Here is a 25,503-nt window from a genome sequence, read left to right as displayed (position 1 = left end):
AACAAATGCAACCGAGAAGGTAGCAAGATGACTGTTTTTGTGAGCCAGTGATGTTTTCAATGCTTTGTGTTGCCCCTTTGGCCCCATTAAGCAGTAATAAACATTTGTTCTGAAATCCATATATGTCTTTTTGATTTTTTCTAGTTGATTGTATTCTTAATCATCTATATGTTTTTGATTTTTTTTCTAGTTGATTTTATTCTGAATCATCTGAACCCAGTGTTTGCGAAAAACTGCTTATCTGACACTAGACTCTAGTCAATTTAGCAAGAAGAAATATACAGGGGTTTGCTCCAGGTTACACCCTGAAAAATGATTTCCTGTATAGCCAAGTGCCCTGTATTCCTCTCTATAGAGATTCCTTGCTGGCAAGTAACAAACTCTCTCAAGCTAGCTTAATAATAATAAGGCAATTAATTAAAAAGGAAAAAAGTTTTATTTAGCTCATAGCTACCAAAGGCCAAACTGTTGAGCCTGAAGAGGCATGGCAACAAGGGACTGGAATGCCATCAGGAACCTAAGCAACTGTTCTCATCATCGCTCTTCTGCTTGTCTTGCCAGGTGATGCTTATCTGCTGCTGCTTCTCTTTCTGAAAAGAGGCATCCCCTTGCTTCTGAGTGCACAACTTCCAAGTTTACATGTCTTCTCTTCAAGTGATCATCAGGGATGGACTGGCATTTCAATGTCCCAATTTCAAAATCTTGCAAAAACCTGACTGGCTAATCCTGGATTGGGTGGCTGCTGCTTGTCTTTCAGAGTACAGCACAGTGGGTGACATCATATAATTCAAACAGAACTCCAGAGGCTCTCCTGAAGTGGAGGCGGGGTGCAGAGAATCCCAATTTGCATTTTGTTCTAATTTGCATTTTGTTTTGGGTGTCCATGGAACCGAATGAAAGCCAGATTAGTCAGCTCCTCTTAGAATTCAGCATGTATTACAAAGTATTAATCAGAGATTGTAAAATTAGCTTGTGGCCCAAACCCAGACCACAGACATCTTTTGTTTGGCCCATGTAGTATTTAAAACAATGAGAACTTTTACATAAAAAGTAAAACAGTCAAATTATTCAGGCAATATCTACTGAACTTGGCAGTTAGGAGGTCATGAGTGGTCTTGACATGAACAGTAAGTGGAACTCACTGTTTCATTATTGATTAAAGGTCCTACACTTAGTGAAGTTACTTGTTAATCTGTAGATTTTTTGTCCAGTAGGGATGCAAATCCCTATTTTCTTTCCAATGGAACAGATGACTCCGAAGGTTATACATAGTTCACTACCCTGTAGGACATTAACTAGTTTGTCAACAACATTCCATTACAATACTCGATTATTAACAATATTCCATTGTTAAATGGCCTATAAATACCTAGCTGTGCAAATGAACTTCTTGATAGTTTTAACAACTCATTGGTTCCCTCACTGCTTTATGCAGTGAGTTGCATAAGATGTTTGTTAATATTCATTTTACACTTGCATGAGAATCTTGATTTCACCTTTTTGAAATTATACTTTAACAAATCCTTTTGAGTACTGTCAAAGGGACATTCAGGGCAAAATCTTCCCAAAGTTTACTTGCAAAGAAATTTGCAAGGAAGTTCAGGCTTTAGAAGAACAAGCTGGCAAAATAGAAATTACAAGTATTTATGGGAAAAAACTACACAATTTCCAAGAATAGAGTCTATAATTAGTTAGTTCATTGTGGGAAAACAGCAATTCTCACACTTCTATCCACAGTTTTAGACATCAGCATTGCAAAAGTCAGAGATAAAGCATTTGTTTGATTTTAGGGATTCTAATTTTACAGGAAAGGTCAGGTTCAGAGTTTCATTTACTTGAAGGGCTAGAACTATACACAAGGACCCTGATGTGTGTATGTCCTGTTAATGATGTTTTGTTTTTGATTTATCTCAGGATGAAAAGCTCTTAAATTTTTTTTCTCGACTTTGGGATCTTATGTACCCAATTACTCCTAATGGCGGCAGGGCAAGGAGTCAGTTTGCTTCTGCATGATAGATGTAAGGACAATTACAGGGCACAGCTGGAGAGAAGCAGCATTGAATTTGTTTTGTTGACAATTAAGAATGGGAATTCTTAGGTGTTTTAAATGCTGGCAGAAAGGCAAGACAGAAAAAGCTATGTGATGATTTGGAGGAAAAACCATTCCAGACAGAAAGCAAGCACAGAATACAGACCTGGAGGTGAGAACAAACTCAGTGCATTCAAGGAGTGACAAAAATGCCAGTGTTTAAACCAGGGAGAAGGGAGACTGGTGAGAGATGAGTTTCCTGAGAGAAAGGAAGTCATAAAGGTGAGATATAAGATCATGTAGAACATTCCAGGTTATGTTAAGGAGTTTGGACTTTACTCTAAGCCTAATAAATTATTGGAGGTTTTTAAGCAAAGGGATATAATCATTTGAAAAGATTACCATGGCTACTCTGTGGCAAACTAACGGTAAAGGCACAGTGGGGAAGCGGAGTAACCAGCTAAGAGGCTAAAAATCCAGACAAAATAATGATGGCTTGGTCTTGGGTGGTAGCAGTGGAGGTTGTGAGAAATCGTTTTAGAAGATAAAACCAGCAAGACTTGCCAGAGGATGGGATGTAGGACCTGAAATTGAAGCTCAAGTATGACTCCTTGGCCTGAGCAATTAAGAAAATGAGGTGACCACAGAGCTGGAGAATAATTGGAAGAACTGATTTGGGCTGTAAGGATAAGAAATCGGGAGGTCTCTTTGGTTGTTTTGTTTTTCAGACAAGCTGAATTTGATGTGCTTATCAAACATCCAAGCAGAGGCAGACTCTGGAGCTCAGAAGTGATGGAACTGAAAGTACAGATTTGGGAATCACTGGTAACTGGTATTTAAAGCTTGTGACTTTAGGATATCTGGAGAAGTCCCAGGTGCATAATCAAGCAAATGTAAAAATCACTGCATTAGGTCGGGTTCTCACCAGTGCAATGAGATATCTGTTCTTATTTAATTAAGTACGTAAATAATTCCAGGCTTCCAGTTAGACACTTTTTTGTAAGCGAAATATCAATGATGACGATGATGATTTTTGGCTGTGCTGCCCAGCTTGTGGGCTCTTAGTGCCCCAACCAGAGACTGAGCCCAGGCCTCTGCAGTAAGAGCGCTGAGCCCTAACTACTGCACTGCCAGGGAACTCCCTAGACACTTTTCAAAAAAACTTGAGGTATAACTAAACAAAATGCACAGATCTTAGGAGTTCTATGAATTCTGAAAATTGCATGTCTCAGTGTAACATTTCTATCTCTGGAATATTCTTTTCTGGGCCTACTTAAATATAACTTTTAGTTAACTATAACTTACGAAAGAAACTACACAAATTACAGCTCAGTGAAATCTCTACAAAGTGAATACATCTGTAACCACTATCCAAAGCAAGAAAACATTATTTGAACCTGAACCCCTGCCATGGCTCCTGTCATTGTCCGCCCCACTTAAAGATAAGACTAACCGGATTTTTAGTGTCTGTTTTAGACTTCATTTAAATGGAACCAAACGGTATGAACTTCTGTCTGGCTTCTTTCCCTTTAACGCCACGTTTGAGATTCACGCGTGTTGTGCGTAGCTGTAATTCGTTTTTGTACTGTACTCCCGCTGCTTTACTACGCTAATGCTCAGCCTGCCTTTTTCTAGTCCTTTTTCCTCCTCCGACTTGCTGATTGTAATCGCTACCTCGGGCGATGTATTAAGCTAAGTGTGGGCTATTTGACTTCTCCGGGGTTGTTGTTTATGTTCTCAACCGTGCTGCAGACGTTTTCAGGCTGCCAGAGGCTAAAACAGTCTGAAAAGGGAATCTGTCAACGGCCTTACAAAGCGGGATGCAGCCCCAGCAAAGCTCAGCCCACATTTGCTTTGGTCAATAGGCTCACTTTCGAATCCAAACCTGGGTGACAACTAGAAACTCGCAGAATGGTCGGTGAAGGCTCCAGGGAAGTGCTTCACCAGTCTGTGATGGGAAGCCGGGACCCCAAATACGATGACGCACAGAGGTGCCAGGTATATTAGTAGACCCCCGCGGCGCTATTGGGTCCGGCCACATGGCCAACGCAACCCTACCTCCGCTCGCGATCCGTGATGACGTCACCACGTCCTAAGGCTAAATCGTGACGTCTCCAGGGCGCCAGAAGCCACTGAAAATAAACCTGTACCCTTCAGGACCCTGTACACCTAACTTTCTCGTTCTTTCCCGTTTTAGCACCAATAGGCTTCCCTCTCTCCCCTTTTTTGGCCTTTTCTCGCAGAAGTTCACAGATTACTCTTACACAACATGGCCGCCTCGATGGCCCCGGGTCCTAGAGCGCACGGTAACTGCCGACTCTCTAGTCAACTTCCGGCTTCGACCCCGAAGATCGGTGCGTTATTTCCGGGGTTGGGGTATGGTACGGGAACGCAGCGGTTCCGAGCTGCGACTGCGCAGCCGGGACAAACGGGGTCAAAGTATACTACGTACAGTTGCCCCGGCGGCGAGGTGGAGGCCTTCCTCGTCTCGAACTGCCGGTTTTGATCGCGAGAGTTGAGCGTTGCTAATAGGCTAGGTGGGCGGGGCGGGCCCAGGAGAGGCGGGGCGGGGCCGAGTCGGGCAGGCGGTGCTTGATGGGGGGGTGGGTGGCGGTGGCGAAGGGCTCGCGAAGGTTCCAGAGACGCGGCGTGCGGGAGGAGGGCTGAGGTTTCGCGCAGAGTCGGGTGTGCTCGTGGGCTGCGGGCACTGCGACTCGAGCTGGTGCGTTCTGCGCTCGGGGTGAGCGCACTCCGTGCGGCGTTTCCTGCCGTCGCCCCTGCGCCGCTGCAGCGGGGCGTTTCCTGCCGCAGCCCGACCATGGCTTCAGCTGTGGAAGAGGTAAGGGGTCCGGCTCCAGTGTCCTCGCTCGGCCTTGCTGGAGCTTTCCGCTCCGTCTCCCGCCCCGCCGCCGTTTTCCGTGCCGAGCTGCACCTGCCTGTCTGCCGCCCTCCTGCGTCCTCGGGTTCCCGCGCTTCCCCTCGGCCTCCCACCCGCCCGGCTGCAGCGGCCCGCGTGCCGACCCGGCCACTGCGGGCCTCGGGGCATCCGCTTCCCGCGGAAAGTTGGCGGTCGCCGTCCCCCGCTCGGCCCGGGTCGGCGGTGTAGGTGAGCGGGGGTGTGTCGTGGTTCCCGGCGGCGGGCAGGTCCGATGGTGGACCTGAGGGCTGGTGACCTCCGCGTTCTCCTCTGGCCCTTTCCGCCCGCCTTACACTGGCCTGAGGACGTGAAGCTCCGTTAAATGAAAGCTGACTGCAAAAACGGAGGGTCGTTGTAGGGTAGAGGGCAGTGGGAGGTGAGACGTCTTCGGTCCCAGCACTTAAATTATCTTAGTCATGTTTGATCTGTACGGACTTTGGGCAAGTTACGGTGCTTCTCTGGGCCACAGTATCCGTTTCATAGGGTTGTAAAGACCGAGTGATAGATCTAAATATTCAAAACAGTGCTTGACACAAAATAATCTGCTATAGGCGTTTTTAAAAATAAATTGGAAACTTAGTTGTAACTGGTGGTGGGAAATAGCTTTTTCCCTTTCAAGTTCCATGAACTCTAAGCAGAGGCGGCTTAAGTTTTTTGGAGACTTAGTTACAAAATGGGAATAAACTTGGATGCCTTTTTTCTGGCTTGAGAGGACAGTACTGTTATTTACAGTAAGGTGTTGGGTATCCACTGACTAGATTTGTTCTTTGGAAGTCTTTTGCTTAACATGGACAAGACTGGGAAATCTCACATTTGAGTTTTTAAGTCTGAGAATTTGCTTTAAATGAAGAAAAAGAGTGTGTGTGTGTGTGTGTGTGTGTGTGTAGGATTCTGGGTAACTTGCTACAAGTTTGTTATGTGTTAAAGATTGGCCTTGTGGTAGGTACCATGTGCCCTGGGGAAAGAATCTTTGAAGTGACTTTACAGCCCTACGTGTGGATGGTTCACTATTAATCCTCTTCAAAGTAAGGGGCTTTCTAATTGTGTTGTATATATTTAGGGGCACTCTGAGTTTTTGTCTAAGATAACAGGTTTTAACCATTTTAAAGTAAAATGTACAATGCAGTGCTTTTTAGTATATTCAGTGTTGTGTGATCATCACCACTATATAATTCGAGAACATTTTCATCAACCCCAAGAGAAACCTATTAAGTGGCCATTAAGCAGTCACTTCCCATTACTCCCCCACCCCCCAGCATAATGTTTTCACATTCATTCATGGTGAAGCAGGTATTTTTATTGCTGAATAATATTCCTTTGTATGGATATACCACATTTTGTTTATTCATAAACTGATGGACATTTGGATGATCTCCACTTTTTAGCTATTATGAACAGTGTTGCTGTGAATACTTGTGTACAGCTTTTACATGGATATGTGTTTTCAGATCTCTGGGTATATATCTAGGAGTGGAATTGCAGGGTCATGGTAACTGAGAAACTGCTAAACTCCTTTCCAAAGTGCATCATTTTACATTCCCACAAGCAGTGTATGAAGGTTCCAATTTCTGCAGATCTTCATCAACACTTGTTGTTTGTTGTTGTTAGTCATCATCGTGGACGTGAAGTTGTATATCATTGTGGATTTAATGAGCATTTCCTTAATGACTAATGATGTTGAGCATCTTTTCATGTGCTTGGTGGCCATTTGTTTATCTTTGGAGAAATGTCTTCACAAGGCCTTTGCCTATTTTGAGGCACTTTGGTTTTAGTGCTTTCTAGTGAAGAATTTGGAAATAGATTAGAAGAGAAAGCTTTACTGTGTTTATGGATAGGGATAAAAGGGAGATGTGATTTTGCATAACGGAAACAGAAGAGTGCCTAGGTAAATTAGGTAAATGCTGTAGCTAAGGCATCTTAAATATGTGTACAGGAAAAGCACCAAAGAGATCAATTTTACTGATTTCACATCTGCAAATAACAGAGAACTGAGGAATTACCTTGAACAGGGCTGCTGTAAGTTGCTTCAGACTTACAGTGGATATCTTATTTTTGTAGTACTATAGAGCCAAACCGGCTATAAAGAGGGCCTGGTGATCTCTTGCTTAAATTTCAGAGTTCTTTTCTGAGTCTCCTAGAAAAAGGATTCCTATTTCAGTCAAGAAGTAAAACCTCTTGTTTAGACTTTATACATTTACTATTTTTTTAAACTAAATCCTTCCTCCAGAAACAAAATATACTCATTTTACATTTTAATTTTATCATGTTACTAGAATGAATGTGAGTTTTTAAAGCCATTATAACAAAAAAGATTGCTTTGAACTAAGCATCTTGGTTCTATGCTTGAAAGATGAGTTTGCAATTTTTTGTTCTTAGCAATATGAGTTTTGGGAGACGGGGATAAAATTTGGACAGGAGACTGGGTTCAGTAGGACTTTTTGTACCAAGTTAGCAGTTACAGATTGGTGTAGCAAGGGCATCTGAGTTAAATGAGGTAAAAGACATGGGATGGGGTTAAAGAAAAGCATTTGTTTTTCTGATTTGCATTTTCTGAGACTCTTAAGAGGTATAAAGACTTTCAAGCTGTACCTTGGGTATCATACTGAGTTACCAAGCATTTATAGAGTTTTATATTGAGTCTTAAATGATCTCAGGCTATAATGTCAAAGTCTTCCTGTCAAACTGCTAGTATCAAGCTAGAATGTAAAGTCATTTTAAGAAAAATAAATCCCTTTGTTTATAAAGATTTCATGCATTGGTAGTAGGTCAGAGGATAACTGGGGCTAACAGTGTCTTTAACTCAAACTTAACACAATGTTGGCTCTGTTTCTAGAAAGAGATAGATATAGACTTGGGTAGGCCATGTATTTGCGAGAGAAGAAAAAAACAGGTGACTTTTTCAGTGATCCAGTAGTGTGTTTGTCAAGGTTTTTACTCTCTCCTGTACAACCAAGTCCCAGACTTTTTTTTTTTTGGCCGTGTTGGGTCTTCATTGCTGCGTGCAGGCTTTCTCTAGTTGTGATGAGCAGGGGCTACTCTTCCTTGTGGTGCGTGGGCTTCTCATTACAGTGGCTTCTCTTGCTGGAGAGCCTGGGCTCTGCGTATGGGCTCAGTAGCTGTGGCTCACGGGCTCTAGAGCTCAGGCTCAGTAGTTGTGGTGTATGGACTTAGCCACTCCGCAGCATGTGGGATCTTTCCGGCCCAGGGCTAGAACCCGTGTCCTCTGCATTGGCAGGCAGATTCTTAACCATGGTGCCACCATGGAAGACCCCAAGTCCCAGACTTTTGACTGTAAAATTAACCAGGAGCTTTAGAATCAGCTTCTTAGAAGAAGAAATATGTGTTTATTCTTTTATCTTTTGTCTTAAAAATTAAAACTTTTTTATGTGTATTACTTGGGGTAGGAAGAGCAGTAAAGACCAACCACTGACGGAAAGTAGAGGATAACCTCAGTCAGGTTGCATGTCACCATGTTCATCATGTACTTATTTCTTTTATTTTAATACTTAAAAAATTCCTAATATGTGATTACTAGGACTGGATGTTACAAGGAAATCCACAGTTCCCTATTGTTGGATTTCTTCAGGTTATAATCAGAAATGTTTATAAATTACAAACATATCTTGCAAATAAAGGCAGGTAAGAGTCTACCAAACTGGAAAAATTTGGCTTGTTTACCTATTGTTACTTCAAGATTAAGTTTTCCTTTCTAAAAGAAAGGAATCTTGAGTTATTTACAATTCAGTAGGCTGGAGGAAGAAATCCTAGTTGCTTTCGAACCCTAGAAAATTTAAATGAATGTCTTATTCTCAGCTCTTATTTTAGTTGATTGAAATGACCAACATGCACAATATCAAACTATTATCTTATTTAACATAGCTAACTTTTATCACAGCTACAGAAAGATCTAGAAGAGATAAAGGTGCTGCTGGAAAAAGTGACTAGAAAAAGAGTGCGTGATGCCCTGACAGCTGAAAAATCCAAGATTGAGACAGAAATCAAGAATAAGATGCAGCAGAAATCACAGAGGAAAGCAGAACTTCTGGAAAATGAAAAGCCAGCTGCTGTGGTTGCTCCTATTACAACAGGATATACAGTGAAAATCAGTAATTATGGTATGACTTGCTTTCCTACATACAGCTCTTTCTGCCTCTGAGCAGCCTATTCCTTAGTAGTGACCCACTAACAAAATCAATTTTTAATGGTTTTGAGTATTTGGTTTTGGTAATTTGAAAGAGAGGACCCATCAATTCTTATTTAGTAAGATGCTTTTTAAAAGATTTAAAAGAAAAGGCTGCATTCTAGAAGCTAATTAATTAACAGGAGAGCAAGATGATTAGTACAATGATGAGTAGCAACAAGAGGGAACCTGTTCTGAAATATATTCAGTATATACGGACACAGCTTTTTGTTTTGTTTTTCTTCCTGTTTTGTATTTCACTTTGCCAAACCACTACTCATATTAACTGAGGAAGGGAATCCAGTTAAATTCAAAAGAGATTTTTGAGCACCTAATATGTGCCTTTATTGTACTTGGACTTGTGGATACAGAGCCGTGAGCAAGACCCAGTCCCTGCTCAATGTGCGGTTGGGACATCGACATACAACAACTAATAGCATAACAATGTCATAATACCATTTTCACTCAATTATAGATTTTTTTTTTTTTTTTTGGAAGCAGTGCAACTTGAAGTCTGAGTAATTATCTCTCAGGAGGGCAGGGACAATCTTATTTTTCTTTGTGCTCACAATATCTAGCACATAGTAAGTACTTAATAAATACTTGCTTAACTGAATAGAGATTTATAAAGTATTATGAGAATATAGCTGATAAAATAATTTTTGTGGAGGGGAGGAACAGTCAGGGAGAATTAGAGACATTTGAGTTTAAAGGGTGGGATCAACAAGTGTGGAGAAAAGGGAATTGCATGAGCAAAGGACATGAATAGAGACGTGAAAGACATGTTCTGAGTATTGTCATAGCAAAAAAGCGCTGTGTGTGTTGTGTTTAAGTGTTGTGCTGCAGTACTATAGGACAGTGGTCCCCAACCTTTTTGGTGCTAAGGACTGGTTTAGTGTAAAATGATTTTCCCCAGACCAGTGAAGGGGGGATGGTTCAGGCAGCAATGCGAGTGATGGGGAGCAGTGGCAGATGAAGCTTTACTTGCATGCTGCTCACCTCCTGCTCTGTGGCCGCCTGCTATAGGAGATATGTATTTCGTTGACTGTAGGAAACTGGTCTGAAGGCATATTAACTAGGAACCTAGATTTGTGTTTAGGGAGAAACTGTTATCAATGTGGAGGATGGGTTGAATGTACAGAAACTAAATGAAGTTCTGTAGAACCCTCTAGAACATCTTTTTTTTTTTTATTAACAATACATTTCTATAGGACTTAGTAAGAAAAAGTCATATATATAGTATGCAATAAATATTTTATTATATGCTTTTTATGTGATGTTTGTGTATTTTCTGTTAACGGAATTTATCTAGGTTAGAGATTAGTTTGATAATAAAATGAAATAACATTTTCTAGATACTGGTAGGTTAATCATATTGCCAGATATGGATGAATTTGACTCCTTATTCTGCTTTGTCAGGGAAAGGAATTGAGGAAGCTGTGATTGCATTTGTTGAACTGCTTAGAGAAGTAGAAATGATTATGGAATTAGATAATACTGATTAGACAAAGCTGATGTTTAGCCATGCAGTAGTGGAGATTATCAGTATTTAGGAATAAGACAAAATTATTGCCATAAAAAGGGGAAATGAGCTAGTCTTAAGGAATATATTTAACGATCATATTCCTTATTTTAAGGAATAAAAAGAACATGGGCTTTGTGTTCAGTAAACCTGGATTTGAATCTAGATTCTGTCACTAGATAGATGCCTAACTTTGGATAGATTACTTAACTGCTTTGAAATTCAATTTTTCCATCTAAAAAATTTCTTATGTTTTTATTTCTTTCATGTTTCTATTATTAGATTTTTATCTTAGTGAGTTTTATCATGAGCTGTGTGCATTTGCTGTTCCAGAGATAGTATCAGAATTTACTCATGTTCCATTTTTTTTGTTGTTACCAGGATGGGATCAGTCAGATAAGTTTGTGAAAATCTACATAACCTTAACTGGAGTTCATCAAGTCCCCACTGAGAATGTGCAGGTGCATTTCACAGAGAGGTGAGTTCTCATAATGGGGAAGACAGTGCCTTATGGGTTCTTTTCCTTGCAGTTTCTAAAATTCTGCTTAAATTTGAAATTATCCTTTACACCTGATTTAAAGGTTGAGTCTAATCTTTTGGGATGGCCAAATGCACATCCTGAAATAAAATTGTGGCTTTTTTCCCAAAAGAACTGAAGAGCACCTTTCATAGAACCAGAAAGATATTCACTATTGTATTGTAGGTCATTTGATCTTTTGGTAAAGAATCTAAATGGGAAGAGTTACTCCATGATTGTGAACAATCTCTTGAAACCCATCTCTGTGGAAGGCAGTTCAAAAAAGGTAAGTTTACTTTTTTTGTCATAATATTGTGAAACCTCATGAAATTACCTGGCCAATTAAGATGAGCTAGAATTAATTTATCCTTTTGCCTGTTCTGTAAAGTTTTATTTGAATATAACCATGCTCATTTGTATATGTGTTGTCTGTGACTGCTTTTGTGCTACAATGGCAGGGTTAAGTAGTTGTAACAGACCATGTGGCCCACAAAGCCTAAAATACTAATTAAAAGTTATCAGCTCCTGCTCTAGAAAAATAGATAAGAATATTGCGTTAGAATCAGGTGGGTATTGAATAAATTGAAAATGGTTACATATGAGACTTGAGTTTTAATGCCAGTTTTATCACTAATTAGTTGTGACCTTTGGCAGCTCACTTAATCACTTTGTACCTGTTTTCTCATTTGTACAATGGGAATAATAATTTGTTTTATAAAATTGAATAACCTGTCTCTGAAAAAATACTATTCATACTTTTCACTAATTCAGATAGCCCCTCTGTTTCTACCTAATTTAAATGAAGTTTAATGCCCCCCGGTATACAGATGTGCCATTCTGCTGTCTGTATTTACAGAGTTACGTAGCAGCGGTAGTATTAGAATATAATCTCACAATTAGCTTGTGACTCCCTGCTCCCTTCTTCGTCCACTAATCACATAGTTGAAGTAATACTCAAGAGTCCTAGTGTTATGTGGATCATTATTGAAAGGGCTATATATTCTTGCTCTTTCTGCTTACCTTCCAGACTCCCTAACCAGTACTGTCTTATGATTTTCTGCCTGTCTCTGACCCCTCTTACTATTTTATTCTCTCCTTCAGTCATCAAAATCTGGCTATTCTTCCTTGCTTTCAAACACAATAGTATCATCCCTTCTTGGAGCCTTTCTCCTTGCTGTGTCAACTGCCTCGAAGGCTTTCTTTCCTGGAGCTTGGGCCACAGCTCAGATTTCACCCCAGAGAGGCTTTCCTAGTGAAGTTCCTTCCTTAATCCCCATTAACATCCCCTTTGTCTTGATAGCACCTAGTATTTGAAGGTATTCCAGTTTTGTGTATGATCTGTAGGGCCTATTCATAAAAGTATTACTAGCACCTAAAACAGGTCCTATACCTAACAGTAACTCGAGTAATTGAGTAAATAATTATTTTTTTTAATGTTCATGCTTATCTCCATGTGTTCTAAGTTGTACCTGTTTTCCACTTTTCTTCCAGATCAAGACAGATACAGTTCTTATCTTATGTAGGAAGAAAGCAGAAAACACACGGTGGGACTACCTGACTCAGGTCGAAAAAGAATGCAAAGAGAAAGAGTGAGTACTCACTTTGCTAGGATTATAGATTTTCATCAGTAATGGAGTTGTATAGTCTGCAATTTGACCATTCACCTTCTAAAGTCCTGTGACTAACCCAGTTATATTTGCTTTCATTTGTCATAGGGCACCCGGCGAGGGCATGTGTCTAGCAAGCTGTTTTTTAAGGAGGTCTTTGTACTTGTGGTTGGTCCTTAACCCTGGGCCAGTGATACTTCTGTGTAGATACTGTGCTCATTCTGAGAGATTCCATTTCAGTAGTTCCAGAGTAGTCCAGATACCCATACATGGATTTTGAATTCCACAGAAGTTTCTGATATATAATTAGAATTTCACTGTCACTGGCATAAGAGTGAAAAAAATAATATTTTTATCCTACTTAATAATGGCTGTTCTGAATAATGTTTATTCAAAGATACTTCCATCCTAGGTAAAACATTCCTCTGCTCTCCTGCAGTGGTAGTGTACTACATTGAGTCAGCCATCCACATTTCTCTTACTTCTCCCTCCATAGCCAGGGATGTGGTTGGCTAAGATTAGGCATTATCTCTGGAACTGCTTTTAAATCTAGAATGGATTCCATGAGTGTAGGAACCTGTCTTACTGTTATTGTATCCCCAGTGTCTGGTCAGAATCTGGCACTGAATAAATGAGGTGAGTGAAAAATTAAGTATAAAGTTGATGAACCCGGTTTGCACATTGATTGAAGTAGAAGCGTTGACTACATTTAGGACTATGCTTTTATACCACCAGGCCCAAGCCACCTGTATCTCAGCCTTAAGAGGAAGGCTTTTCTAATAAAAAATATGAGCTTCAGTATGTGTCCATATATAATGCATGGTGGTTTTTTCTTAATGAAATTGAGGAAATGTGCTTTTAAAGAATTAAAACAGTTCAGAAAAGTAAAAGCTTATTTCCTTACTTTTCCTGCTAAAAATCACCTAAAACCCATAGTCCCAAGATAACTTCTTACCGTTTTTGATGACCATTCTTTGATGAACTAAGTGTGAGTATATACTGTTTAAGATGAATTTTGCATGTTTTGATTGTCAGTATCTTTAGATACTCTGTCTTCCTCCTGTCTACTCATGTACTTCCTACAACCTAATCTCTTTTCATACTTAGTAATTATACATATAAAATTTGTCAGTAAATGGGATTATATATTTCTGTATTATATATATTTCATATATATTCCTCCATTATTTATTGTGTTTTATTTTTAACAGAAAGCCCTCCTATGACACTGAAACAGATCCTAGTGAGGGATTAATGAATGTTCTAAAGAAAATTTATGAAGATGGAGATGATGATATGAAGCGAACCATTAATAAAGCCTGGGTAGAATCAAGAGAGAAGCAAGCCAAAGGAGATACAGAATTCTGAGACTTTAGTCTTTTTAGGAACTGTGATGTGGAAATACTGATGTTTCCAGTAAGGAACTGTTGGTGAGCTGTGCAGATAAACTTGACATATAACTACTTACTCAGCGTTCTTCTAAGTAAAGGCAGTGAATTCTCCATTTCCTGTTGGAGGATTTATTTAAATAAAATATGCTTAAACACTTCTTCCAAAGATGGTCTCCTTAGCAACCGGGTCATTTTATTCAAGAAAAGGGTAATGTTGTATTCTAGTGTGAAATGTAAAGAAGCAAGTCTTGCCTAATGAAAATGCCACATTGTGTGTATTATTGTTCAGCTAAGAGGTAGAAAGCAAAAGTTATTGCTTGCCTTTCAGTTCCTGCCATCAGCTCCCAGCAATGTAAGAATAAGTAAAAATAAAACCTGAATTTTTGCATAAAATGTAAATTTGTACTTGTGTTTCAGGGTTGTTATAGAGAGGCTGATCTCTTCTATTCACAGCTTAAGTCATGTATATAGTGGATTGGGCAAAAAGTTTATTCAGGTTTTTCATAACATCTTATAGAAAAAGCTGAACAAACTTTTTGGCCAACCCAGTACCATGTATTACCAGATCCTAATAATCTAATCACAAACATTTTCCTCTAGATTTAAATATATCTGTTTATAAATTGGAACTAAATCTAAACTTGAGAATAGACAAACATATTTGGATAGTACCAATAAGTAAGTTTTGCCATGGATCAGATGGCTTATAAAAACAATAACCATAAAATGAAGCAAAAATAAATGTGGAAGTCCATCTATTCCACTGAATTAAAACCTTTCTGTCCAGAAGTATGTCAGAAAAGTCAGGTTTTTAGGGGAATTGTTTATTTTAGAGGGTATTACTCCCACAAGAATCAGAAGTAAAAGCAAGATGCCTGTGATCTCCATAACTATGTTGTATTGGAGCTGTTAGCCAGTGCAGATAGAAAAGAGAAAGCAAATTAAATGTGTACAGAAAAAATCCAAAACTACTAGTTAATAAGAGAATTTGGTAAAAGTACTAGGGTATGTTTTGTTGGGATTTAAAATTAACGTTAAAAAAAGAGCCAATATGTAGGATAACTATTACTAAATATTGAACACATTATAAAACCTCTATAATTAAAGCTGTGATAACAGAATAAAAAGACCCAAGGTGTATGGAAGTCTTAGAATACAGTAAATAGCATTTCAAAACTATGGGGAAGAGATGGGCTCTTATTGAGCTAGTGAGATAACTAAAAATAACCATATGGGTACATTCCAAACAGATTAAAAGATTTAAGTGTAAAAATGAAGCCATGTGAGTATTGGAAGACAGACTCCATCAAAACCTCAGCGTGAGGGAAAACTATACTATGTGACTTAAAATCTAGATGTAATAAAGCTAAATACTGATAATTTTAACTATTGTAGTAAATGTTTACATGGCAAAAAACCCCACAATAACCAAAAATATGACACTTTGAGAGAATCCCAAAAGTATTAACACGTCATTAAGAAAAAGGAATGTAAGTGACCTTTAACATATAAAAAGATGCTCACCTTGTTCAGAAGATAAATAATTTAAAAAACATACTGTATTTTAACTCTTAAAAGTACTCTAAAACATACTGACTGTTCAGGGTATGGGGAAATACATATATGGGAATGGAATGAAAAGGTTGAGAAGCTCAAAACTTGTATAGAAGAGTAGTTAGAAGTATTTAGCAGAATTATATATGTATTTAACCTCTTAACTCACAATTCTACTTCTAGGCTCTTTCCCAAAGAGCAAAAATTTGCAGTGATAAATACAAAAGATTGGAAACACCCAAATGTCAATTCATAGTGGACTAGCTGAGTAAACTAGTACAGGAAGTACTAATAGTCACCAAAAAAAGATTATTTGCCAATTCTGATATACAGGGATCAACCAGGATACAGTAAATGGAAAGCAAAGTGCAGAACACTGTTTGTGCTACACTTAACTACCTCAGTGTCAGAGTGAGAAATCTGAATACGGAATACATATATTTACATATAATTCAAAAAGAAACTGGAAGAGTAAACCCAAGACTGAAAAATGGTTACCAATAGGGGAAGGAAAGAGATGGGATGGAAGCAATACTGTGAGTGTATCTTTTTCTATAGTTTTGACCATCTAAAATTTAAGCATTTAAAAGCTAAATAAAAACCTGGGGAACAAGATCAAGATGGTGGAATAAAAGGATGTGAAGCTCACTTCTTCATACAAACATCAAAAATACACCTACATGTGGAATAATCATTAGAATGCCCACTGAACGCTGGCAGAAGGTCTCATACAACCAAAGCAGCAAGGAACATCATGTAACTGGGTAGAATGAGACAGACAAAGCAATCAGGATGAGACCTGTGCCCCTGGGAGGCAGCTGTGAAAGGTTTCCTCACCCTGGGATCCTCCTTCACCAGCTGAGAGATGAGCCAGGAAAGAGACTCAGAGGAGAGTGCAGCACCTAACTTGTGGCAGGCAGGGCAGAGACCAGCACAGAGGGTCCTTGCCACCTTGCTGCACTTCCCAGTCTAAGACAAGCGCCTGCTGGTGTGCACAGCAACTAGGAGCTGAAACTTGGACTTCAGCAGACAGACTAGGGGAGAGAGCTCAGTCTGGCTGTGTGGAGACAGTCCAAAGGGCCTGGAATGTGCTCAGGGCCACAAGTGGTGGTGTGTGCAGGATGGAGCCTGCGTCCTCCATAGGACCCAGATTATTAATACACATGTGAGAGAGGGGTGTGGCCCCACCATAGCAGCCTCATTTTCAGCTTGCTCACAGTGGGCACAGTTCAGCCACTACAAGCTCTGGGAGCATGCAAGCACCAGTGACTTGCTCACATGCAGAGGCAGGGCTGAGGTGATGCTAACAACAGTGTATTCTGTGATTGCACAGTGAGTGACAGATGACATCAAAGAGTGCAGTCCTGGTGGACAGCTCCTGGGGAGGAATATGCAGTGCCTCCTTTCCCAGATGGAGCAGTCCAGTTCCATCTACATCGCACCGCAGCTTAAAACCAGATCTGGGGGCTTCTCTAATAACTGGGGAGCAGACCCTGCCCCCAAAGGTCTATGAAAACCACAGAGCAAAGAGGAAGCCCCACTCAATACCCAGGCTCTGGTCATCACAGCCCCAAACACACCCTCTATCAAGGGGAAAATGGCCAGCACAAGCTGAGGAAAGACATGGTAGGCATCCATACCAAAATGAGCCCTTGGACCAAAAATACTGGCCTCACACAAGCTACACAGGGATACTCGCCCATAAAAACAATCCTCAAGACCACAGTAGATAACTGTATTCCCTAAATTCATAGATTCAGAGAAATATAAATAAAATGAAAAAGCAGAAGAACCATTCCCAATTAAAAGAAAAAACAGTGAAACAGACCTCTCCAGTCTATCAGATTCAGTCCCAAAAGGAGGTAATAAAAATGCTGAAGGAATTAAGAATACCAATAGAAATGCAGATCACTATAAGAAGGAACTGGAAACTATTCAGAGGAGACAATTAAAATTAGACAATTCAATTGCCAAGATGAAAACTGAGCTAAAGGCAATAAATAGCAAAATAAATAATGCAGAAGAACGAATAAGTGATCTGGGAAATAGAATAATGGAAGCCACCCAATCAGAACAACAGACAGAAATGAGAATGAAAGCAACATATGAGACCTATGGGGTAATATAAAGCGTGCCAATCTACGTATAATAGAGATCCCAGAATGAGAAGAAAGAGAAAGGGATTGAAAATGTATTTGAAGAAATCATAGCTGAAAACTTCCCAAACCCAAAGAAGGAAACAGATATGCAGGTAAAGGAAGCACAGAGGGTCCCAAACAAGATGAATCGAAACAGAGCTAGATCAAGACATATCAAAATTAAAATAGCAAAAGCTAAATATAGAGGACTCTAAAGGCAGCAAGAGAAAACAAAGAGTCAGTTACAAGGGAACCTCTATAAGGCTATCAGCTGATTTCTCTACAGAAACTTCACAGGCCAGAAAGGAGTGGCAAGATATATTCAAAGTCATGAAAAGGAGACACCTACAACCTAGCATACTCTACCTAGCAAGATAATAATTTAGAATAGAAGGAGAGAGAAAGAATTTCTCAGACAAGCAAAAACTAAAAGAATACAGCAATACTAAACCTATCCTAAGGGAAATATTGAAAGGTCTGCTTTAAATAAAAAAGCAAGAATCTTCAGGAAAGGGAAAATCACGATAGGAAAGACATATGAAAGGACTGTAGACCACTTAAATAGCAGTACACAGGTTAAAAGAATATCAAAAAAAAAACTTTGTGAAAGTGATTATAACTACAATGAACACCCAAAGGATAAACAGAAAGATATAAAATAGGACATCAAAATCACAAAGTGTTGGCGAGGGGAGTAAGAAAATGTAGATTTTTAAAAGAACGTGTTTGAAGGACTTCCCTGGTGGCACAGTGGCTAAGAATCTGCCTGCTAATGCAGGGGACATAGTTTCGATCCCTGGTCTGGGAAGATCCCACATGCCATGGAGGAATTAAGCCCATGCGCCACAATTACTGAGCCTGTGCTCTAGAGCCCATGAGCTGCAATTATTGAGCCCCTGAGCCACAAATTCTGAAGCCCACGTCGAGAGCCTGTGCTCTGCAACAAGAGAAGCCACTGCAATGAGAAGCCTGTGCACCACAATGAAGAGTAGCCCCCACTTGCTGCAACTAGAGAAAGCTGCAACTAGGGCAGCAATGAAGACCCAATGCAGCCAAAAATACATAAATAAGTAAATTTGTTAAAAAAAAAAAAAAAAACAACATGCTACTAAAAATCCAATGGGTCAATGATGAAATCAAAGAGGAAATTAAAAAATACCTTGAGACAAATGACAATGAAAACACAACCAACCAAAATCTATGGGATGCAGCAAAAACTGTCAGAAGAGGAAAGTTCATAGTGATACAAACCTTTCCCCAAAAAACAAAAATCTCAAACAACCTAACTTACCACCTACAAGAATTAGAAAAAGTGCAGACAAAACCTAAAGTCAGTAGAAGAAAGGAAATAATAAAGATCAGAGAAGAAATAAAATAGAGGTTAAAAAAACCCAAAACAAGAGAGAAAACCAATCAAACCAAGAGCTGAGTTTCTGAAAGGATGAACAAAATTGACAAGCTGCTGGCCAGGCTCACCAAGAAGAAAAGAGACAGGACCCAAATAAACTAAATAAGAAATGAAAGAGGAGAAAACAAAACAAAACAAAACAAAAAAAAACAACTGATACTACAGAATTACCAAAAAATCAGAAGAGAATACTATGAACAATGATATGCCAACAAACTGGACAAACTAGAAGAAATGGGCAAGTTTCTAGAAACACATAGCCCATCAAAACTGAATCAAGAAAAAATAGATAATCTGAACAAAATGATCACTAGAAGTTAAATAGAATCTGTAATAATAATTTAAAAAAAAATCCCTGCAAACAAAAGTCCAGGACCAGATGGCTTCACTGGGGAATTCTACCAAATACACGAAGAATTTATACCTATCCTCAAACTCTTCCAAAAGACTGAACAGGAGGGAACACTCCCAAAGTCATTCTATGAAGCCATGATCATGCTGGTACCAAAATCATACAAAGATACCACACAAAAAATAAAATTACAGGCAAATATCATTGATGAAGATGCAAAAATCTTCAACAAAATATTAAGAAACCATATCCGACAATACATAAAAACGTGACCAAGCTGAATTTATCCCAGGGTGACAAGGATGGTTCAACAGAGGCAAATCAATCAAAGTGATACACCACACCAACAAAAGACAAAAACCACATGATCATCTCAATAGGTGTGGAAAAAGCATATGAGAAAATTAAAAATCCATTCATGATAAAAACTTTCACTAAAGTGGGTATAGAGGAAACATATCTCAACATGATAAAAGCCATTTATGCCAAACCCACAGCCAAAACAATACTCAACAGTAAATACTAAAAGTCTTCCTGCTAAATTTAGGAACAAGATAAGGATAACTACTCTACCACTTCTATTCAACATAGTATTGGAAGTCCTAGTACTTAGAGAAGAAAAAGAAATAAAAGGTAACCAAATGGGAAGGGAAGGGGCAAAACTGTAATTATATGCAGATGACATGATACTCTATACAGAAAATCCTAAACACACAAAAACTATCAGAACTAATTAATTCAGCAAGGTAGCAGGATACAAGATTAACATATAGGAATCTGTTGCATTTCTTTACACTAACAATGAAATATCACAGAGTAAAAAACAATCCCCTTTAAAACTGCTACAAGGACAAGATGTCAGAGTAGAAGAAGCCTAAGCTCACCTCCTCTCACAAGCACACCAAAATCACAACTAACTGCTGAACAACCATTGGTAAAAAGAGACTGGAAACTACCAAAAGAGATATTCTACATTCAAAGATATAAGGAAGAAACCCAATGAGATGGTAAAAGGGGCACACCTGCAATAAAATTAAAGCCCATACCCCTGGGCCAGGTGACTCACAAACTGGAGAACAATTATATCACAGAAATTCTCCAACAGGAGTGAGAGTTCTAAGCCTCATGTCAGGCTCCCCAATATGGGGAGCACTTGGCTTTGAAGGCCAGTGGGGCTCAAGTGCAGGAGCTTCACAGGACTGGGTTAAAAAAGAGACTCCACACTTGGAGGGCACACACAAGGTCCTGTGCGAACTGGAATCCAGGGCAAAACCAGTGACCTCATAGAAGCCTGGGCCAGACCTACCTGCTGGTCTTGGAGGGTCTCCAGGGGAGGCAGGGATGGCTGGGGCTCACCATGGGGACAAAGACACTGATGGCAGAAATACTGGGGAATATTCATTGGTGTGAGCGCTACTGGAGGCCACCATTTTGGCACCAAGACCTGGCCCCACCCAACAGCCTGTAGGATCCAGTGCTGGAAGGCCTCAGGCCAAACAACCAACAGGGCAGGAACACAGCCCCACCTATTAGCACAGGCTGCCTAAAGACTTCCAGAGCCCACAGCCACCTCTAGACATGCCCCTTGACATGGCTATGCCCACCAGAGGGCCAAGGTTCAGCTCCATCCACCAGTAGGCAGACACAGGCCCCCTCCCCCAGGAAGCCTGCACAAGCCTCTAGAGCAGCCTCACCCACCAGGGGGCAGACATCAGAAATAAGAAAGCTACTATCCGGCAGCCTATGGAACTGAGTCTGCAAAAGCAGTTCAGAACCTACCCTGGGAACAGCTGGTCCCTGGCCCTTGGGTGCTGAGGAGGAGTGTACTACTGAGATACACAGGAAATCCCCTACAGAGGACCACCTCTCCAAGGTCAAGAAACATAACTAATCTTCCACATACAAAAAAATACAAATAGAAATTTAGACAAAATAAGATGGCAGAGGAATATGTTCCAGATGAAGGAATAAGATAAAACCCCAGAACAACTAAGTGACATGGAGACAGGCAATTTACCCAAGAGAATTCAGAGTAATGATTGTAAAGATGACCCAGGAACTAAGGAAAAGAATGAACACCCAGAGCCAGAAGTTACAAGAAGTTTTTAACCAAGAGTTAGAAAATGTAAAGAACAACCAAACAGATTGAAGAATAAAAGAACTAAAAGGAAAAACACACTAGAAGGAATCAATAGCAGAATAAGGCAGAAGAATGGATAAGTGATCTGAAAGACAGAGTGGTGGAAATCATTGCCATGGAACAGAATAAAGTAAAAAAAAAAAAAAAAAAGAAAAGAAAAGAAAAGAAATGAAATCAGGAAAGTCTAAGAGACCTCTGGGGCAAGGTCAAACAAACCAACATTTGCATTATAGGGGTCCCAGAAGGAGAAGAGAAAGATAAAGGGCCTGAGAAGATATTTGAAGACATAATAGCTGAAAATGTTCTTAATATGGGAAATGAAACAGTCACCCAAGTCCAGGAAGTGCAGAGAGTCCTATAAGGATTAACCCAAGGAGGAACAAGCTGAGATACATAATCGACAAAAATTAAAGATAAAAAAATATTAAAAGCAACAAGGGAAAAGCAACAAATAACATACAAGGGAATTCCCATAAGGTTATCAGCTGATGTCTCAGAAGAAACTCTGCAGGTCAGAAGGGAGTGCAACAATATATTTAAAGTAATGAAAGGGGAAAACCTACAACCAAGAATACTCTACCCAGCAAGGCTCTCATTCAGATGTGATGGAGAAACCAAAAGCTTTACAGACAAGCGAAAGCTAAGAGAATTCAGCACCACAAAACCAGCTTCATAACAAATGCTAAAGGAACTTCCCTAGGTGGAAAAGAAAAGGTCACAAGTAGAAACAACAAAATTGCAAAACAGAAAAGCTCACTGGTAAAGGCAAACATACAAGTAAAGGCAGGAAATCATCCACACAAAAATACATCTAAACAGGTAATCATGAGAGGAGCAGAGTACAGATGTAGGATATTTGAAACGTATTTGAAATTAAGAGATCAGCAACTTGAAACAATCATGTATATATATAGACTGCTATATCAAAACCTCATGGTAATTGAAAACCAAAAGTCTATAATAGATATACATACAAAAAAGAGAAAGAATCCAAACACAACACTAAAGATAGTGATCAAATCACAAGAGTAGAGAACAAAAGAGGAAAGGAAAAGACCTACAAAAACAAAACTGAAACAACAAAATTGCAATAAGAACATACTTACTTGTAATTACGTTAAATGTAAAGGGATTAAATGCTTCAGCCAAAAGACACAGACTGGTTGAATGGATACAAATGAAGATGTGTATATATGCTGCTTACAGGATACCAACTTCAGATCTCAACACACATACAGAATGAAAGAAAGGGGATGGAAAAAGGTACTCCATGCAAATGAAAATCAAATAAAAGCTGGAGAAGCAATAGTCATATCAGACAAAACAGACTTTAAAATAAAGAAGGTTACAAGAGACAAAGAAGGATGCTACATAATGATCAAGGGGTCAATCCAAGAAGATGGCAATTGTAAATATATATGCACCCAACATAGGAGCACCTCAATATATAAGCCAAATATTAACAGACATAAAAGGAGAAACTAATGCAATAATAGTGAGGGACTTTAACACCCCACTTACATCAATGGACAAATCATCCAGACAGAATATCAAAAAGGAAACACAGGCCCTTAAATGACACATTAGACCAAATGGAAACTTAACTGATATTTATAGAGCATTGCATCCAAAAGCAGCAGAATACACATTCTTCTCAAGTGCACATGGAACATTTTCCAGGACTGACCACATGCTGGGCCACAAGGTGAGCCTCAGTAAATTGAAGAAAATTGAAATCATATCAAACATCTTTTCTGATCACAATGCTATGGGATTAGAAATCAATTACAAGAAAAAAAAAAAACTGTAAAAAACACAAACATGTGGAGGCTAAACAATATGCTACTAAACAATCAATGGATCACTGAAGAATTCAGAGAGACAAAGGTTCAAAAAATACCTAGAGACAAATGAAAATGAGAACATGGTGACCCAAACCCTTTGAGATGCAGCATAAAGCAGTTCTAAGAAGGAAGTTTACAGTGATACAAGCTTACCTCAGGAAACAAGAAAAATCGCAAATAGCCTAAACTTACCCCTACAGCAACTAAAGAACAAAACCCAGTTATTAGAAGGAAAGAAATCATAAAGATCAGAGCAGAAATAAAGAAACAGAGAAAAAGAAAACAATAGAAAATATCAATGAAACTAAAAGCTGTTTCTTTGAAAAGATAAACAAAATTGATAAACCTTTAGACTCATCAAGAAAAAAGAGGGCCCAAATGAATATAATTAGAAATGAAAAAGGAGAAATTACAACTAGCACCACAGAAATACAAAGGATCATAAGAGACTGCTATAAGCAACTATAAAATGGACAATGCCAACTACAAAATGCCAATAAAATGGACAACCTAGAAGAAATGGACAAATTTTTAGAAAAGCACAATTTCCCAAGGCCAAACCAGGAAGAAATAGAAAATATGAATAGATATATTACTAGTATTGAAATTGAATCAATTAATTAAAAATTCCCAATGAGCAAAAGTCCAGGACCAGATGGCTTCACAGGTGAATTTTACCAAACGTTTAGAGGAGAGTTAACACCCATTCTTCTGAAACTATTCCAAACAATGGCAGAGGAAGAAACACTTCTGAGCTCATTCTATGAGGCCACAATTACCCTGATACCAAAACTAGACAAAGAAACAACACACACACAAAAAATTACTGGCCAATATCAATGATGAATATAGATTCAAAAATCCTCAACTAAATATCAGCAAATGAAATCCAACAATACATTAAAAGGATCATATACCATGATGAAGTGGGATTTAACCGAGGGATGCAAGGACTTTTCAATATCTGCAAATCAATCCGTGTGATATACCACATTAAGAAACTGAAGAATAAAAGCCATATCATCATCTCAACAGATGCAGAAAAACCTTTTGATAAAATTCAACATCCATTTATGATAAAAACTCTCCAGAAAGTCAGCGTAGAGGGAACCTACCTCAACATAATAAAGGCCATATATTACAAAGCTACAGCTAACATCATACTTAATGGTAAACAGCTGAAACCATTTCCTCTAAGATCAGGAACAAGACAAGGATGTCCACCCTTACCACTTTTATTCAGTATAGTTCTTGAAGTCCTAGCCACAGCAATCAGAGAAGAAAAAGACATAAAAGGAATTCAAATTGGAATAGAAGAAGTAAAACTGTCACTGTCTGCAGATGACATGATACCGTACACGGGAAATCCTAACGATGCCTCCAGAAAACTACTGGAGTTCATCTAGTAGTGATGAGCTGAATTTGGAAAAGTCACAGGATACAAAATTAATACACATAAATCTGTTGCATTTCTATACATTAACACTGAAACATCAGAAAGAGAGAAGAAATCCCATCACCATCGCATCAAAAAGAATAAATACCTAGGAATAAACTTACCTAAGAAGGCAAAAGACCTGTACTCCAAAAACTATAAGATGCTGATGAAAGAAACTGAAGATGACACAAGCACATGGAAAGATACACTGTGTTCTTGGTTTGGAAGAATCAATATTGTCAAAATGACTATACTACCCAAGGCAATCTACAGATTCAATGCAATCCCTATCAAATTGCCAAGAGCATTTTTCACAGAACTAGACCAAAACGTTTTTTTTTAATGTGTATGGAAACACAAAAGACCCTGAATAGCCAAAAACAATCTTTAGAATGCAGAACTGAGATGGAGGAATCAGGCTCCCTGGCATCAGACTATATCATCAAAACAGTATGGTACTGGCACA

The 25,503-nt window shown here is 39.1% G+C and overlaps 1 protein-coding gene and 1 long non-coding RNA gene across 4 annotated transcripts; one reads left to right on the top strand and one right to left on the bottom strand.

Moving 5' to 3' along the window:
* Positions 1-1,596: 1,596 nt before the first annotated feature.
* Positions 1,597-4,602, bottom strand: LOC130849927 (uncharacterized). Its single transcript, XR_009052810.1, has 3 exons — positions 4,294-4,602; positions 2,196-2,288; positions 1,597-1,619 (listed from the first exon to the last, which is right to left on the bottom strand). It is a non-coding gene; the product is annotated as an uncharacterized LOC130849927 (long non-coding RNA).
* An 8-nt stretch (positions 4,603-4,610) lies between these two features.
* Positions 4,611-14,556, top strand: CACYBP (calcyclin binding protein). Of its 3 annotated transcripts, XM_057729180.1 has the most exons (7): positions 4,611-4,868; positions 8,842-9,061; positions 11,030-11,126; positions 11,352-11,451; positions 12,657-12,754; positions 13,709-13,760; positions 13,984-14,119. In XM_057729180.1, the coding sequence occupies exons 1-6, from the start codon at positions 4,848-4,850 to the stop codon at positions 13,734-13,736; spliced, it is 564 nt and encodes a 187-aa protein (XP_057585163.1). In that variant the 5' UTR covers positions 4,611-4,847; the 3' UTR covers positions 13,737-13,760; positions 13,984-14,119. The 3 variants fall into 3 exon arrangements, with proteins under 3 accessions (XP_057585163.1, XP_057585162.1, XP_057585164.1); XM_057729179.1 differs by lacking the exon at positions 13,709-13,760 and having other exon boundaries at positions 13,984-14,556; XM_057729181.1 differs by lacking the exons at positions 11,352-11,451; positions 13,709-13,760 and having other exon boundaries at positions 12,689-12,754; positions 13,984-14,556.
* The last annotated feature ends 10,947 nt before the right edge of the window (positions 14,557-25,503 follow it).

This window comes from Hippopotamus amphibius, chromosome 3, assembly GCF_030028045.1.
Source record: "Hippopotamus amphibius kiboko isolate mHipAmp2 chromosome 3, mHipAmp2.hap2, whole genome shotgun sequence".
In the NCBI taxonomy this organism is placed as follows: Eukaryota; Metazoa; Chordata; class Mammalia; order Artiodactyla; family Hippopotamidae; genus Hippopotamus; species Hippopotamus amphibius.
This window is presented reverse-complemented; position numbering and strand designations above follow the sequence as displayed.